The sequence below is a fragment of the Plectropomus leopardus genome, chromosome 7 (assembly GCF_008729295.1).
Source record: "Plectropomus leopardus isolate mb chromosome 7, YSFRI_Pleo_2.0, whole genome shotgun sequence".
NCBI lineage: Eukaryota > Metazoa > Chordata > Actinopteri > Perciformes > Serranidae > Plectropomus > Plectropomus leopardus.
Window position 1 is genome coordinate 24,077,271 of NC_056469.1, and position 13,393 is coordinate 24,090,663.

Here is a 13,393-nt window from a genome sequence, read left to right on the forward strand (position 1 = left end):
TTCCATACACCTTTAGGACTTTAAGTAGTGGCAAAGTTATTTTCTAAATGTAGTGAAAGGGGAATTACATCCTTTTCATTTACATGAACAAATGTGATATTTATCCAAAATACTCACAAGATTAACAGTATCCGAAAAATGTGTCTCCGGGTTTTCATAAAATAACTTAAATCTAAGTAACTAAATGATGGTAAATAATCAATTTTTAATGATCAGACCTTTGAATATCCTTTGTTCCCACATGGATAAACCAGTGTGTTTTGACTTCAGACAGTCTTCATCTTCATACCACATCAGGGTATTCATACCCTAAAGGAGACTGTCTGAAGTCAAAAACATGTTGCTTTATTCATGTGAGACTAAAGGATTTTTTAACTATAATCAGAGCGCCCTGAATGCCATAGCATGGACTTCTATACTGAGTGAGCTGGGAAAGTAATTTCCTTTCATTCTTATGTGACTATTTGCCCTGTCCTCAAAGAGCACTTGATTTCTATCTTACATTCACCTACACATAGTGTCTTGACCAAGTGCAGGAATTAGGACTCCCTATTTTTTTCTTCATACAGAGGATTGTTAAGTTAGACTGTAGAAAACAAGAACATTTATTGACAAATTCTGCCTCAAAAGCCCAAAGCAGTGTGAAGAAGCAATATAAATCTTGTGGAAAAAAAACTACAATAAAATCTGAAATGTTTTTGAAGTATGTTGTGTTGTGTGCAAAAATCTCTTCCAAAGATGCACATAAAAGTAAAAAGACATAAAAGACAACAATCATGTCCAAACCTCCAGCAGACAGTGTCTGTGGCATTCAATTTTCTAATACGAGGACCTTTTTCTAATGTCAGACCTGGATGACCTGACATTCAAAGAAAAGTCATTTGGAAATATCTCAAAACTATGTGCAGTAATTGGCTCATTAATTGACAATGGACACGCTCCCAAAAATGTTACTTGATGTCATTGCCCCATGTTGTATCTCAATGCAATGTACAGAATTTCCCAAACTACTTCAGTTAAAAAAATAACATCTCCTGTGCATATTGTATGTCAGTAAAATTACATTTCAGTGCACGATTTATTTTCTTTAATTCCAAATACCCATTCATTTTTCCCCCCTTCACAACCCCGTTTAATTTCCAGACTTCCCAGTTGTGGAGTATTTTCAGTTATATGAGGATTCAGTTGAACTGAATGGCGTCCATCTGGCAGATCCGTTTATAAATGTGCTCACAAGGAACATCAAACCATGTCTTTGCGTGGCTGTCTAAAGTGGCACAGTCCTCTCCATGCTCCCCTCCTGACTGGTGGTTATTTGGCTCTGAGCTCCACTGATCCCAGTAACTGTGACAGAGGGAGAGAGGACGAGACAGGGATAGATTGGCTGAGCTGCAAATAACAACAATTCTGACATGAGAAAAACAGGCTCACCTTGCTAAAGCCTTTGATTCATTGATGACATTTTTGACCTCAGATATATCAGCAGATATATCTGAGGTTTTGACAAAATAACTGATTGTTGTGTGTCTTTCTTTTTTTATGTTGCAATTGTTAATTTTTTTATATCATTTTTTCTGGCTGCTTAATTTGCTTTGGTCAGTTTAGATGCTTCTTGCACAGTTTATTCAGTGTCATTAAGATAAAAAGTGAATGCAGGTTAGCAACTTTAACCCGCTGAAACCTGAGCAAATTGGCTTGATTTCATTCAATAATATGGGAAAAGGGCAACTGAAGAAAAAAAGACCCCCAAATAGCAAGAAATTTGTAAAAAAAAAAAAAAAAAAAAAAAAAAAAAGTAGAATTTAGGCAAATAAAGAAAATTACCCAAATTTTAAAAATAGAGAGAGAGACAGACAAGTAAACTTAAAAAAGACGGAAATTACCTTTGAAGAAATGTTTTAAAATGACAATTCTCTGACACAGTTTCAAATATTTAATTTTTATAATTATGTGTATATTTTCTCCCCTGGCTTTTTTTACCCCAGACATTTTTCTCTGAGCTTTAAAAATAATTTTCTAAATCCAGTAATTTTTTACCAAGTTGCTTATTACCTTTTTTCCCATGCTTTTGAAAGTAATCGCACCAATGTGTTTAGGGTTTAAAGGGTTAAATGAAATGGTGCTGGAGTTCTGCCGGGCGATGAGGAGGGATATCTAGGCAGTGGTCAATTTGCTCAGGATTCCAAGGGTTAAATACTTGTGTCACTCCAGATTTTATAGAGTTAATATAAAATATTAAAACAAATACATGATAAATGCAGTAAATATTAAATTCAGATTGTACTTGTGTTGCAGTGTTGTGTTGTCCACCCATCTCCATTCTCCTTCTGTCTCAATATCAGACAGGCCGATCCAGAAGTGGTAATCAAATCCACCAATTTTCTTGGCTTCTTTTTCCAGAGCATCCTGAAGTGAAACAGACAGACAGAAAGACACACATGCCTTATTTCACAGTAGCCTTCTAAGAAAATTGTGATTCAAGTTGTGATAATTTTTGGCTTTTTTTTTATCATAAGACTTTGTTTTTTTTAATTGAAGTTACAATTACATAGGATGCCGACCTGATTGTAAACATGAAGTGATTAGTGTCCTCACGACTCTGCACTACTCTGTGCTGCAGGAAAGAGCTCCACTTGGGGTCGGCTGCTGCAGGGTCCCTAATGTGTGTGTTACGGTGCTGCTCACACAGACTCGACTCAGTCAACAAACCTGTTAATGCTGCAAACAGCTCTCTCTGTCACTGTATGTATGAGAGGTGCAGCAGCAGTCTTATGATAAGCTGAGAGAAAGAGGGGGGCTGAGTGGATCAATACACTGTGCGTAGCTGCAATCGCAACATTGTGAAATCCTAGAGGGACTGAGTAACTAAACCACCTACTTTAAGCTCAAGTGCCTTCTACCTACAATTGAAAGACATGCCCAATCACCTAATGGTCAGACCGTGGTACTTGGTATACTTAGTAATTGTACTTTTTTTTTTTGTTTTTGATTATGTATTTAATTGATGGGTTGAAGATTAGATACTTTTTACTGCTGAAATTCGAACAATTCACAGTTGGAAAAACAAAATTAATGAGGGATGAATATAAATTAGCTGCTTTAATTTCAGGATCCTATTATTATCATGCTGGCTCACAGTCGCATAGTCATGGTGTACTGTGATGCTTAAATAAAACAGCATCATCAATAATGTTATTAGTAACGGCTGTGCTTTTCCTACCATGATGAGTCAAAATGCCCATTATGAAAAAGTTTAGGCCTTAACTTAAATCTCACTTTCAATCTTAAGCTATCTCCTTGACTCACAAAGATGTCTGTTTCCCATCCTAACACACACACACACACACACACACGCACACACACAGAATAACTGACCCAATTAAAGGGGAACCGGGAATACCTGTGCCAGTCAGCAGGGCTCCACTGACAAAGTGTTAACTTCTGTCTATAGAGTCTGCTGATACAGTGAGTTGAGATCAGTTCACACACACACTCACACAGACACACTCACATGCTGCTCCATGGTGTGCAGTATGGTAAGATGGCTGCCCATCTCTTCACAGCTATCTCTGCTCTTCAGCCAGTCCAGCTTGTTATTGCTGAAGTAGTAACACTGATCCCCAACATGAATCCATTTGTCAGGACACTCCCTGCACTGCTTCACTGTTAATGAGAGAGAGAGAAAGAGGGCGAGATGAAAAAAACAAAAAAGAAAAAAAATGTAGGGGTTCGTCGTGAAGATCGTGTACATGTTTGATCTACATCCTGCCACCTGTCTTAGAACAGCCCTGTCCCAGAGCGGTGTAGTCCTCACACAGCTGGATGTAACGTTTCTGCACCGAGTTCAGTTTAAAACCCAGAGATGAGGAGTCCAGAGGGGCACCCGGCACCGGCCTGCCAATCACTGAGAAGACAGATAGATAGTCAGTTACTTGGGTAAAAGTACCAATATCACACTGTAAAAAATACTCTGTTACTAGTAAAAGTCGTGCATATGGAGAATTAAAGTCAAATCAGGAAATGTATTTATTAAGTACTTAAGAAAACTGGATGTTTTGGGGAAATTTAGCAGCCATTTTCTGGCGACAAAATCAGGTATTTGTTACGAGACATCGGGGCATTTAGCAGACCTTGTTTCAATGACAAAACCAAGTATTTTTAACAAGAAGTTGGGACATTTAGCAGACAGTTAGACAGCCAGACAGTCTAGCAACAACAACAACAAAAAAGGTATTTAAACCCAAAACAAACTAAAATCCTACTTGAAAAGTAATTAGTAACAAAAGCCAAATAAAATTTAACAGAATGGGGCGCCTACTGGCTCAGTGGATAGAGCGTCGCCCCATATAAAGAGGATGTATCCTTGCCGCAGTAGCCGTGGGTTCGATTCTGGCCTCGCTTTGCTGTATGTCGCATGAAATCTGAACCAAATTTTGCTGCAGTCCATCTAACACTTGATGATTTTGTTAAAAGCTACAAATGTTAACCCAGTGATAACGTAAGATAAAACCTCAGGGGATCATTAAAATATTTTGGATTCATCCTCTGCAAAATTTCATTCCAATCCATCTTGTAAATGTTGAGATATTTCAGTCTGGACCAATATTAACAAATACATAAATATAAACTAATGTAATTTTCATACTGTTGTGTTTTCCAATCCACCACTAACTTCTCCCTCTTCCAGCACATGATGCTCCTCTGTACAGCCTGTGAATTTCTAAGATTTTATTGCTGCTGTTGCTGAAATAATTGAGTTTATATGCGCTCCCTTGCGGCTGTAGAAAAAATTATCACATATAATATTATGAACTTTCCCTGGTTTCATTGCTAGATATTTTTCCACATTTGTGTTTCCTCTGTTTATGCTGTCACTTCCCTTTTGCCTATTAAACCAACATATCCAGAGTAATTGATGTAATAGAAGTCATTAATAAAGGTAACGTGTACATTTTTATGTGACTTTCATTAAAATATACCATCATAGACACAACATTTCAGAATGAATTTAAAATCTTGATAAAGTAACTGGTGGAACTGAAAGTCTTTTTTATAGAGTTTAACCATGATTGACTGTAAGCTGGATGTTTTGCTGAGGTTGAAGAATTACATCAGACTTAGCATGAATTATGAAAACAAGTCCTTCTTGATAAAACGAATGACATGTTAACATTTACTGACAAGCCTGCTGATGTAAAAACACAGGTGCAGGTACTGCAGTGAGGTTAACATGACGTAGCCAGCACATTGCTGGCTACCACAAAAACCACAAAAACTGATGTGATGCAATGAACTGCATTTTAAAAATGTGTGTGATATTTGTTAAATTAGATGCTGAAATGTGCTAAAATTTTCATGTGGCAAATGCAGGGGTGCGCAGTTAAGAGTGGCAAATCAGGCAAATGCATATTTATATTTTGTGCATTCATATTTTGCTGTTATTAGTACAGTAACTTTGTGTTAGATTATTAAAGTGGGCTGGGTTTATTATTATATATTTAAAAGGATACTTTGCTGATTTTCAACATTATCAAAACAATGTGGGTACAATGTGTAGATGAAATGTGGTAGACTTTACTCAATCTAACCAGTGCCTAGATATCCCTCATCATCGCCCGACAGAACTCCAGCACCAATTTATTTAACCTTTTAAACCCTAAACACATTGGTGCGATTACTTTCAAAAACATGGGATAAAAGGTAATGAGCAAACTGGTAAGAAATGGTCCACAGATTGCAAGAAATAAGCTGATTGAGAAATATTATGGCTAGGGTAAAATGTCTAGGGAAAAAAAGAAAAAAATAGGGAAAAACTATTTATAATTACCATAATGGCATATTTAAAATGATGTTCCATACATTTTTGCCTTGCTTGTTTGTCTTCCTTTCTTTTTCCAATTTTCAGGTAATTTTCTTGTACTTTTTTTTTTTTTACAAATTTTGCTAATTAATTTCCTCTTTTATTGCTTGTTTGTCTTATTCCCAACGTTTCTGAAAGAAATCAAAACAGTTTTCTCAGGTTTCACAGGGTTTATGTGCATGATGCAAGGACTTTCTACACGGAAGCTCTGTAAACAGACATTGTGATTCTGTCTACACTGTTCATTTTCAAGTTCCAATTTGCCTTTGCAATAAAAAAAAGTCAGTCTTTAATGTTGCTGACCAGTGTTTTATGTACTAAGGTTGCATTTTTATGAGGGTGTGGGGTGGGGGTGGGGGGGACCATGATGGGATTCTTTGCCTGGGGCCCCTTCGAGTCTAGGATTGTCACTGGGCTAATGTGGTTTACTGTGCAGCTAATGTATCATTATAGAGCAAATAAAGAGTCATCCTAAATAAAATGAAAACATTTACATTACCACTCTAAATGACCCATGGCAGTTATATTTAACTGCTGGGAATATTGCCCAATTTATCATGATACAGTACATAATGCGGTCTTCTATATCATATTCTTAAAGTGAGTCTCTATCAAGAGTCTTGGGCTGCGTAACAGATGCAGCTGCCATTGAAAGTGTAACATGTTTCTTTTTATTTCCATCTCTTATTGTAAGTCATTATTTTTAGATACTAAAATTGTACTCAAAAGCCTCTGTGTGTGTGTGTGTGTGTGTGTGTGTGTGTGCGTGCGCATGTGTGTGAATGTGTGTGTGCTGTTGTGGTGGTAATAGATCAAGCCCGTACATCCCCAGTGGTGTTTGTTTTAAATGAGAGAGTGTCCTCACAAGCACATTATCAGGCAGAGCTGCCAGAGCCCGTTGGCCCTGCAGGAGAAATATTTCACAATTATGGACTTTTGTGCTTTTTCTATTACATGACCCTCACCGGACTGGAGAGAGCGCTTTATCTTTTTTATTGCCAATTATAGGTGTCCAAAAGCGCACTGAGCCGAAATAAAGAGAGAATAATCAGCAAGAGTGAGACTCACAGACGGGGAGAGACAGACAGGTGGACATATACATACTCAGGCTGGAGGGCAGGAAGCACAGGAGGTTGTTTATACTTACAGAGCACAGTAAGCACGATGTTGGCGCAGATGGAGGCCAAGAAGCCAATAAGCAACAGGAGAGCAGTCCGACTCCTCAAACACTCAACACCCCGCTTCAGTCCCTGGGAGCCTGATTAGACACAAAACAGTCCGCAGCATGGAAGCTGTCAATTCACCATTTTTAATTCTCTGGTGCAGCTGTGTAGAGCACAGAAGACTGTGGGGCAAAACCATTTGACCAGATTTGTCTTCATAACATTTACTATTCCCAAAGGGTAATGCTGAAAGTCTGCTGGAAAGTTAGGTCAAGTGTTCATTTGTGTCTCTTGCTGCCAAGTATGAGTACAAACACAAAAATGCACCCATGCCGTGTGCATTTAGAATATTCAGTAGTATCTAAGCATTTAGATCCTTCACTAAAGTCCTGCATTCAAAAGTGCAGAAATAGAGAATTAGAATACTATTAAATATTACAGTTTTATTATTATTGATACACACACATTCAAGCAGAATTTTAATGTGGGTTCATATAGAACTGATTATCTAATTCACATAGTTTTTAGTAGCTGGTTTTATAACAGTCCCTCATATGATATCTAATTTTGATATGTTTTGTGTATAAAATCTTAATCTGTAAAGTAACAAGTAGTGAAAAGCACAATATTTCCTTCTAAAATGTTGTTGAATCAAAGAAAATGGAACCACACTACTCAAGTAAAGTAAAAGTACCTCAAATCGCACCTGAGAACAGTACTGGTATTCTGATTATACCACCTAAATACAGAATAATAAATAGATAGAATGAGCTCCTCTAAAACATTAGGAGGACAGCCCCCCACCAAAATAAAACAAACATTTTCCTCTTACCTGTAGTGCTGTTTATGATTCTAGATTTTTTTTTGTTGCAGCGTGCTGGACTTTTTTCACAGCAGTCGTTGACTTGTAGGAGCATGCAGATGAAACTGATAAAGTTAACAATGGCTCAGTTCCATTAAGGACACCAGTAAGCTATCCATGTGAGCCAGCATGCACAACACCAGGGCCTCCATCAAGTGGAATACACCTGTTCTTCTCCCACTGTGACATGTAAAAATGTCACAGTGGGAAAAAAGTTTATTGGCCTCAGAGATGTCTGCTTTGTTGTGCTTGAAGTGCCTAAAAAAATAAATTTGAAAACTCAGCAGCAATGATGTGGTAGATAATTCACAGATCTTGTTGGGAGCAGTTTCATGTAGGAACTATTTTCTTTCTACTGTACTACATCTGTCAACTGTATCACTCCACAGAAGGACAGGAGCATCTACTCATGGACAAGAGGCTTGAGACAGAGCAAGATGTAAACATTAAGGCGTCCTCCTCGGCTGAGCTGTAATATTAGGTAGCTCAGTGGCAGTGAGTGCACTATTCCTTTAGTGTAGTGATACAGTAGGCGGGTGTATTTTGGTGGAGAGAAAATAGTTCCTACATAAAACTGCACACAACATGGTCTGTGGATTACCTTGAGTAATCAGGTCATGGTCATCTAGACCCATTATATAGGAGAGGAGGCAGTGAATCTCTACAGACGATACTCCAACACTCAGCAACTCACACTTAAACAATGTAGACTGATAAATAGCACGACGTGTATGAAGAAAAATATGTATTTTTGATTTTGGGGTGAACTATCCCTTTAAGTAGTATGTTCACATGCTCATGGACTAGCTTTAATAATGCAATTGTAACCTCTAACATGTAACAATGTAGCACTGATAGAGGCCATGCTGACTGCATAATGAGAACTTATTTTTAATCTTCAAGTGCATTTTGCAGATAAAACATAGATAGCACATTTACTTTAGGAAAATGCTGAAAAATTGAACTTTTACTGTTTACTTTGTATGACAGCTTTTTCTAAAGAATCTGAATACTTCTTCACCAATGTCTGGAGTATATGTTTTCCCTCTGAAAGATGTTTAGGTTGCATTACAAAGAAGTAAACTCAACCTTGTCTCAAAGTACAGTACTTGAGTAAACATACTGATCTGTAGATAAAATGTACGTTCCTCCACTGGCTCTTATTCACTTGGGATCTCTAAGTATTTTTCTCACATGTTTAAACTCAAAGTACCGTCACTGTGTTCCAGTATGAGCCTGCTCCCTCCAGCTGTCGGCTCCTCTGATAACTCCTGCAGGCCGGTGTAGTTGTCTCTCTCCATGGCTGCCCTTGTTAACACTCTGTCTCTCTCTGTGCTGTACCTCCTCTGCTCCCAGAAGGCTTTGGTATCTTCTCTCCCGAGCAGCAATATTTCTCCTTGAAATTAAATTTGTCCCTGCTGGTTGATTTATCGAGGCACGTCCCCCTGCCCACAACACTGCTGCAGTGCCGTGACAAATGTGTTCAGTTAAACTGTCTTGTACCTACAACTAAATAATTCCAGCTTTTTGTTAAGTGTTTTTCTGGAAAAGAGGAGAGTCTGTTAATCCGAACTGGGACGTTCTTTCCTCAGTTTGTTTGCTCTGTGGGCTGAATTTCCGCCTGTTGCTGTGCTCTTTCACTGTCAGCTTGCTCTGTATTGCATAATCTGGTAGTTTCTTCACTCCCGAGCTCTGCTTGGAGAGAAACACGGATGTGTGATCGCTGACACTGAAGTTTACGTGGGAGTAGAAGTTGGAACAGGAATACTTTTTTTTCGAAATAGATGGGAAAAAACAGTGAGTTCTTTCAGTGTCCTGACATTCATTAAAAAAAATTAAAACATGAACTGAGACAGGCCATGAGGGGAAAACAGCTGAGAGCACGGCCAAGCTGAGAATCATGTAAAAAGTGCTCAACAAGCCAACGAGTTTGTGATGATGGTGCAACCACAAATTTTGGCTCAGTAGTCACTCAAAACGACTTGAATTAGCTGGGTTTGAATAACAAAATCTTGTGGAGAAGAAGAGCTGACAATGGCTTAGGGAATCAGATGCCAAGAAAATAAATAAATAAACAGGCCATATACCAAAATTAAAAAAAAGACAGTCTTGGAGCAATAGAGTGGGCATCTGGTGTGTGTGGTGTCGAGGTGATATTGTTGCAGCTGCTCTACTAACAAAGAGAATACAAATAACTCCCAGCGTGCACACACATACACACACACACAAACACACACACACACACACACACACACACACACACACACACACACACACACACACACACACACTGAGTCATAGTTTTTAGACCTCTGTCGTTGCCAGGTTTGGAAAAAGTAGAACACTTTGCCCATGTAACAGTAAATAATGCCAGCGCTCTATCAAGAAATGTTTGTCTATCTGATCCAATATGGCAGGTCATCACCGGTTTGGCTACCAGACATTGCGCCATCTGAGTTTGCATGCTTTGATGTTCACGAAAAAAGATTTGTGCAATCTGTACTTTCTCTCCCCTGCTCTTTAGTACACAAACTAGTCTATAAAACACACAGTGAGCAGAGGAAAATTCCAAAGTTTGCGGTATCAAACAATCTGAAAGACATGATCAAAATAGAAGGTAAATTCTTCCTATGCACAGTGTGTACAACTGGATCTGCATGTACCTTAATGCCGTGTGTCTTTATATTCTGTCTCTTCAGTGTGCATCAGAGGCAATGTCGTCCTCTGTGTTCTCATCGGCCTGTTGATTGGTGGGACCTCTCAGGCTGAAGACAGTCTTGAGGCACAGGGACCAGTTGTCCAACAAGAGCCAGACGCAGCCTTTCTAAAGCTTAGACTAGACTTGTTGGAGAGTCGTTACAGACGTCTGTGTCACCAGTACGCCACCCTGGCATACAAGTGCTCAGCTTCAGATGACCTTTCAGGTATCTTGTCCATGCTCCAGCAGATGGACTCATCATTTGTTTCTATTCTTTAGTCCCATATGTGTTCAGCATTTTGTTGTTAACAATCTGTAAGGTTTTCCTTATTAACCAGTTTGTTTGTTTAACCCTCTGAAACCTGAGAAAATAGGACTGACTCATTTCTAAAAACATGGGGAGATGGCACTGAACAACAAGAAAATCTCTAGAAAATATGTTTGAAAAATTAAAAAACAAATACAAACAATGCAATCACATTTTTTTTTGTTTTTAAAAAAACAATATTTATTTACGCTATTATTTTGTAATATAATTTTCAATATTGAAATATTATGATTATAATGATAAAGATACTTTTCTGAACATTTTCCCTATTTGTTTTGGGGGAAAAAAATATTATTAAAATTTTTTTTAAGGACATTCTTGTCAAGTTGATCTTGGCTTTTTTTTCCCATTTTCAAAAGAAATTAAGAAATCAATCAATTTTGCAAAGGTTTCAAATAGTCATTGAGCTTGTGAAAGGCCTCTAAATGCAGCACGAGAAAACGCATGTTGATCCTGGTTTCAAAAGTTAAAGTAACACATGCACTCTACCACAGCACTCAGTTGCAGCGCGTGTCCTGACGGGTGGCTTCACGTGGAGGATCAATGCTTCCACCTCAGCACTGACAGGGCCTCCTATTCAAACAGCTCACAGATGTGTTCAGAGATGGGCGCCCATCTTGCCACCTTGACCACCAAAGAACAGCATGTAAGTTCTTTTCTGTGTGTGGGGAGACATTTGTTAATTCAGAGTATTAACTAAAAATTTGGATGCAATACATTTTTAGGATGCTGTGAGAATAGAATCCAATAGAATCGGAGGCTCATTATACTACTTCATCGGACTGAACGACATTGAGAAGGAAGGAGAGTGGAGATGGGAGGACAAAAAACCACTTGAAATTCCGTATGTATGAAGCAACTAATATACTACTACTAATATACTAATAATATGCTGTAAGTACTTTAAAAACTGTCCATACACAAAAAATACTAAAATTCAGAAGTTCAATAAGTAAAAATTTTGTGTAGCTGCAACACAATGCAACAGTATAATATAATGTAGCACTGACAGAGGCCATGCTGCCGGCACAAGAACGTTTACTTTTGAACTTCAAGTACATTTTGCTGATAATACATAAACAGTATTTCAGTAAAATGTCGAATGTAGGACTTTCACTTTTTAATGTGCTTTGCTACTTTTACTTAAAGATTTCCATGTCTTTTTTGATTATAAAGCAGGAATCACGACTATCTAAGTATCGTGAAAGTATCAAAACACTCAATCCACAGAGGAATGCATACAGTTTGTATTCAGAAACTGCCTTTAACCGAGCCATTAAGACATCTGTGAAGTTGTGATGTCACAAGTGTACCATATAAAGGTAGAAACTGCAGCTGAAGTGCCGTTAAATCTGTGAAATACGTCTTCCAGTAAAGAATCTGAATGCTTCTTTCAACAAATGTACATAGTGTAGTCCAGCAAATACAATTGTTCCATCTGAAATGTTGTGACGCAAAAAAAAAGCAGTAGCAGTACTTGATTTGATTAAATCAGATATATACTGTATGTTCCACCACTTTTACAAACACAAAATATCTCAATATCTTTGTTGCATATTTAAATCTAGCCTGCCTAGCCTAGGTTTAAATATGTGTCTGTGTTTGACAAATCAAACATCAGCTCTAGATCGGACCATTCAGATTTTTGCATTGACCACCTACACGCTTATCACATTTATCACATGAGAGAAGTTTCAGCTGGTTGTAATCTGCAACCTCACAGATAGATGCCACTACATCTTACATACAAGACCTTTAAGGGTCATCATCAGTAGGAAAGTTGATATTGTGAGAGACAGAGAAAATTCCCTCTCATGAATAAACATCAGAAAAGAGACATGGCTGGTTAACATCAGTCATTACCCTTGAAAACTGCTACATAATCCACATCCCCCCAATGAAGCTATTATAATAGTTTCAGTTTATTAGATACATCAGGATAAAACAATGAACATCAAACACTGCTTTCTTCTGTCTTCCCACTGTGTAGATTTTGGAGCACAGACTACCTTGTACAGCCTGACAACTACCTGTGGGGTGAGACAGAAGGAGAGGACTGTGCGGTGGTGGACGCTCTCCTCCAAACCTGGTACGATGTTCCCTGTCACTTCACGTATCGCCGAATCTGTCAGAAGGCGGCTCTCCCGGTCAAATGAGCCTGACACACCACTGCGGGACCACCAGTCACATGTGGAAAATATTGATACTTTATTGGAATTTTTTTACAAACAGATCTACAAATAAAAAAAATCTCCAACTAAAATAGTCCTGTTTTTAATTGTTTGGTATTTTTAAAAATAATATATGTCATAAAAGCAGGAAATGAAGCCTGTCAGTGCAGTATTATACAGCATCATAAAAGTATATTACATATAGGGAATGAGAGCACAACATAAACAATTATTAACAGCTAATATCACAAACAATAATGTTAAAATGAAGCGCACTTCTGTCAAATATAAAAGTCCCTTTTACGAGTAAA

The 13,393-nt window shown here is 38.0% G+C and overlaps 2 protein-coding genes across 2 annotated transcripts; one reads left to right on the forward strand and one right to left on the reverse strand.

The window, feature by feature from the left end:
- Nucleotides 1-581: 581 nt before the first annotated feature.
- On the reverse strand, nucleotides 582-9,536 carry si:ch73-86n18.1 (uncharacterized protein LOC564061 homolog). The gene is made up of 6 exons (XM_042489411.1): nucleotides 9,099-9,536; nucleotides 7,008-7,118; nucleotides 3,773-3,904; nucleotides 3,512-3,663; nucleotides 2,285-2,406; nucleotides 582-1,344 (listed from the first exon to the last, which is right to left on the reverse strand). Exons 1-6 carry the CDS (start codon nucleotides 9,184-9,186, stop codon nucleotides 1,182-1,184), a joined length of 768 nt encoding a protein of 255 aa, XP_042345345.1. The 5' UTR covers nucleotides 9,187-9,536; the 3' UTR covers nucleotides 582-1,181.
- An 878-nt stretch (nucleotides 9,537-10,414) lies between these two features.
- Nucleotides 10,415-13,174, forward strand: LOC121945297 (C-type lectin domain family 4 member D-like). The gene is made up of 5 exons (XM_042489417.1): nucleotides 10,415-10,502; nucleotides 10,585-10,809; nucleotides 11,406-11,557; nucleotides 11,637-11,755; nucleotides 12,902-13,174. The coding sequence occupies exons 1-5, from the start codon at nucleotides 10,487-10,489 to the stop codon at nucleotides 13,065-13,067; spliced, it is 678 nt and encodes a 225-aa protein (XP_042345351.1). The 5' UTR covers nucleotides 10,415-10,486; the 3' UTR covers nucleotides 13,068-13,174.
- Nucleotides 13,175-13,393: the final 219 nt, after the last annotated feature.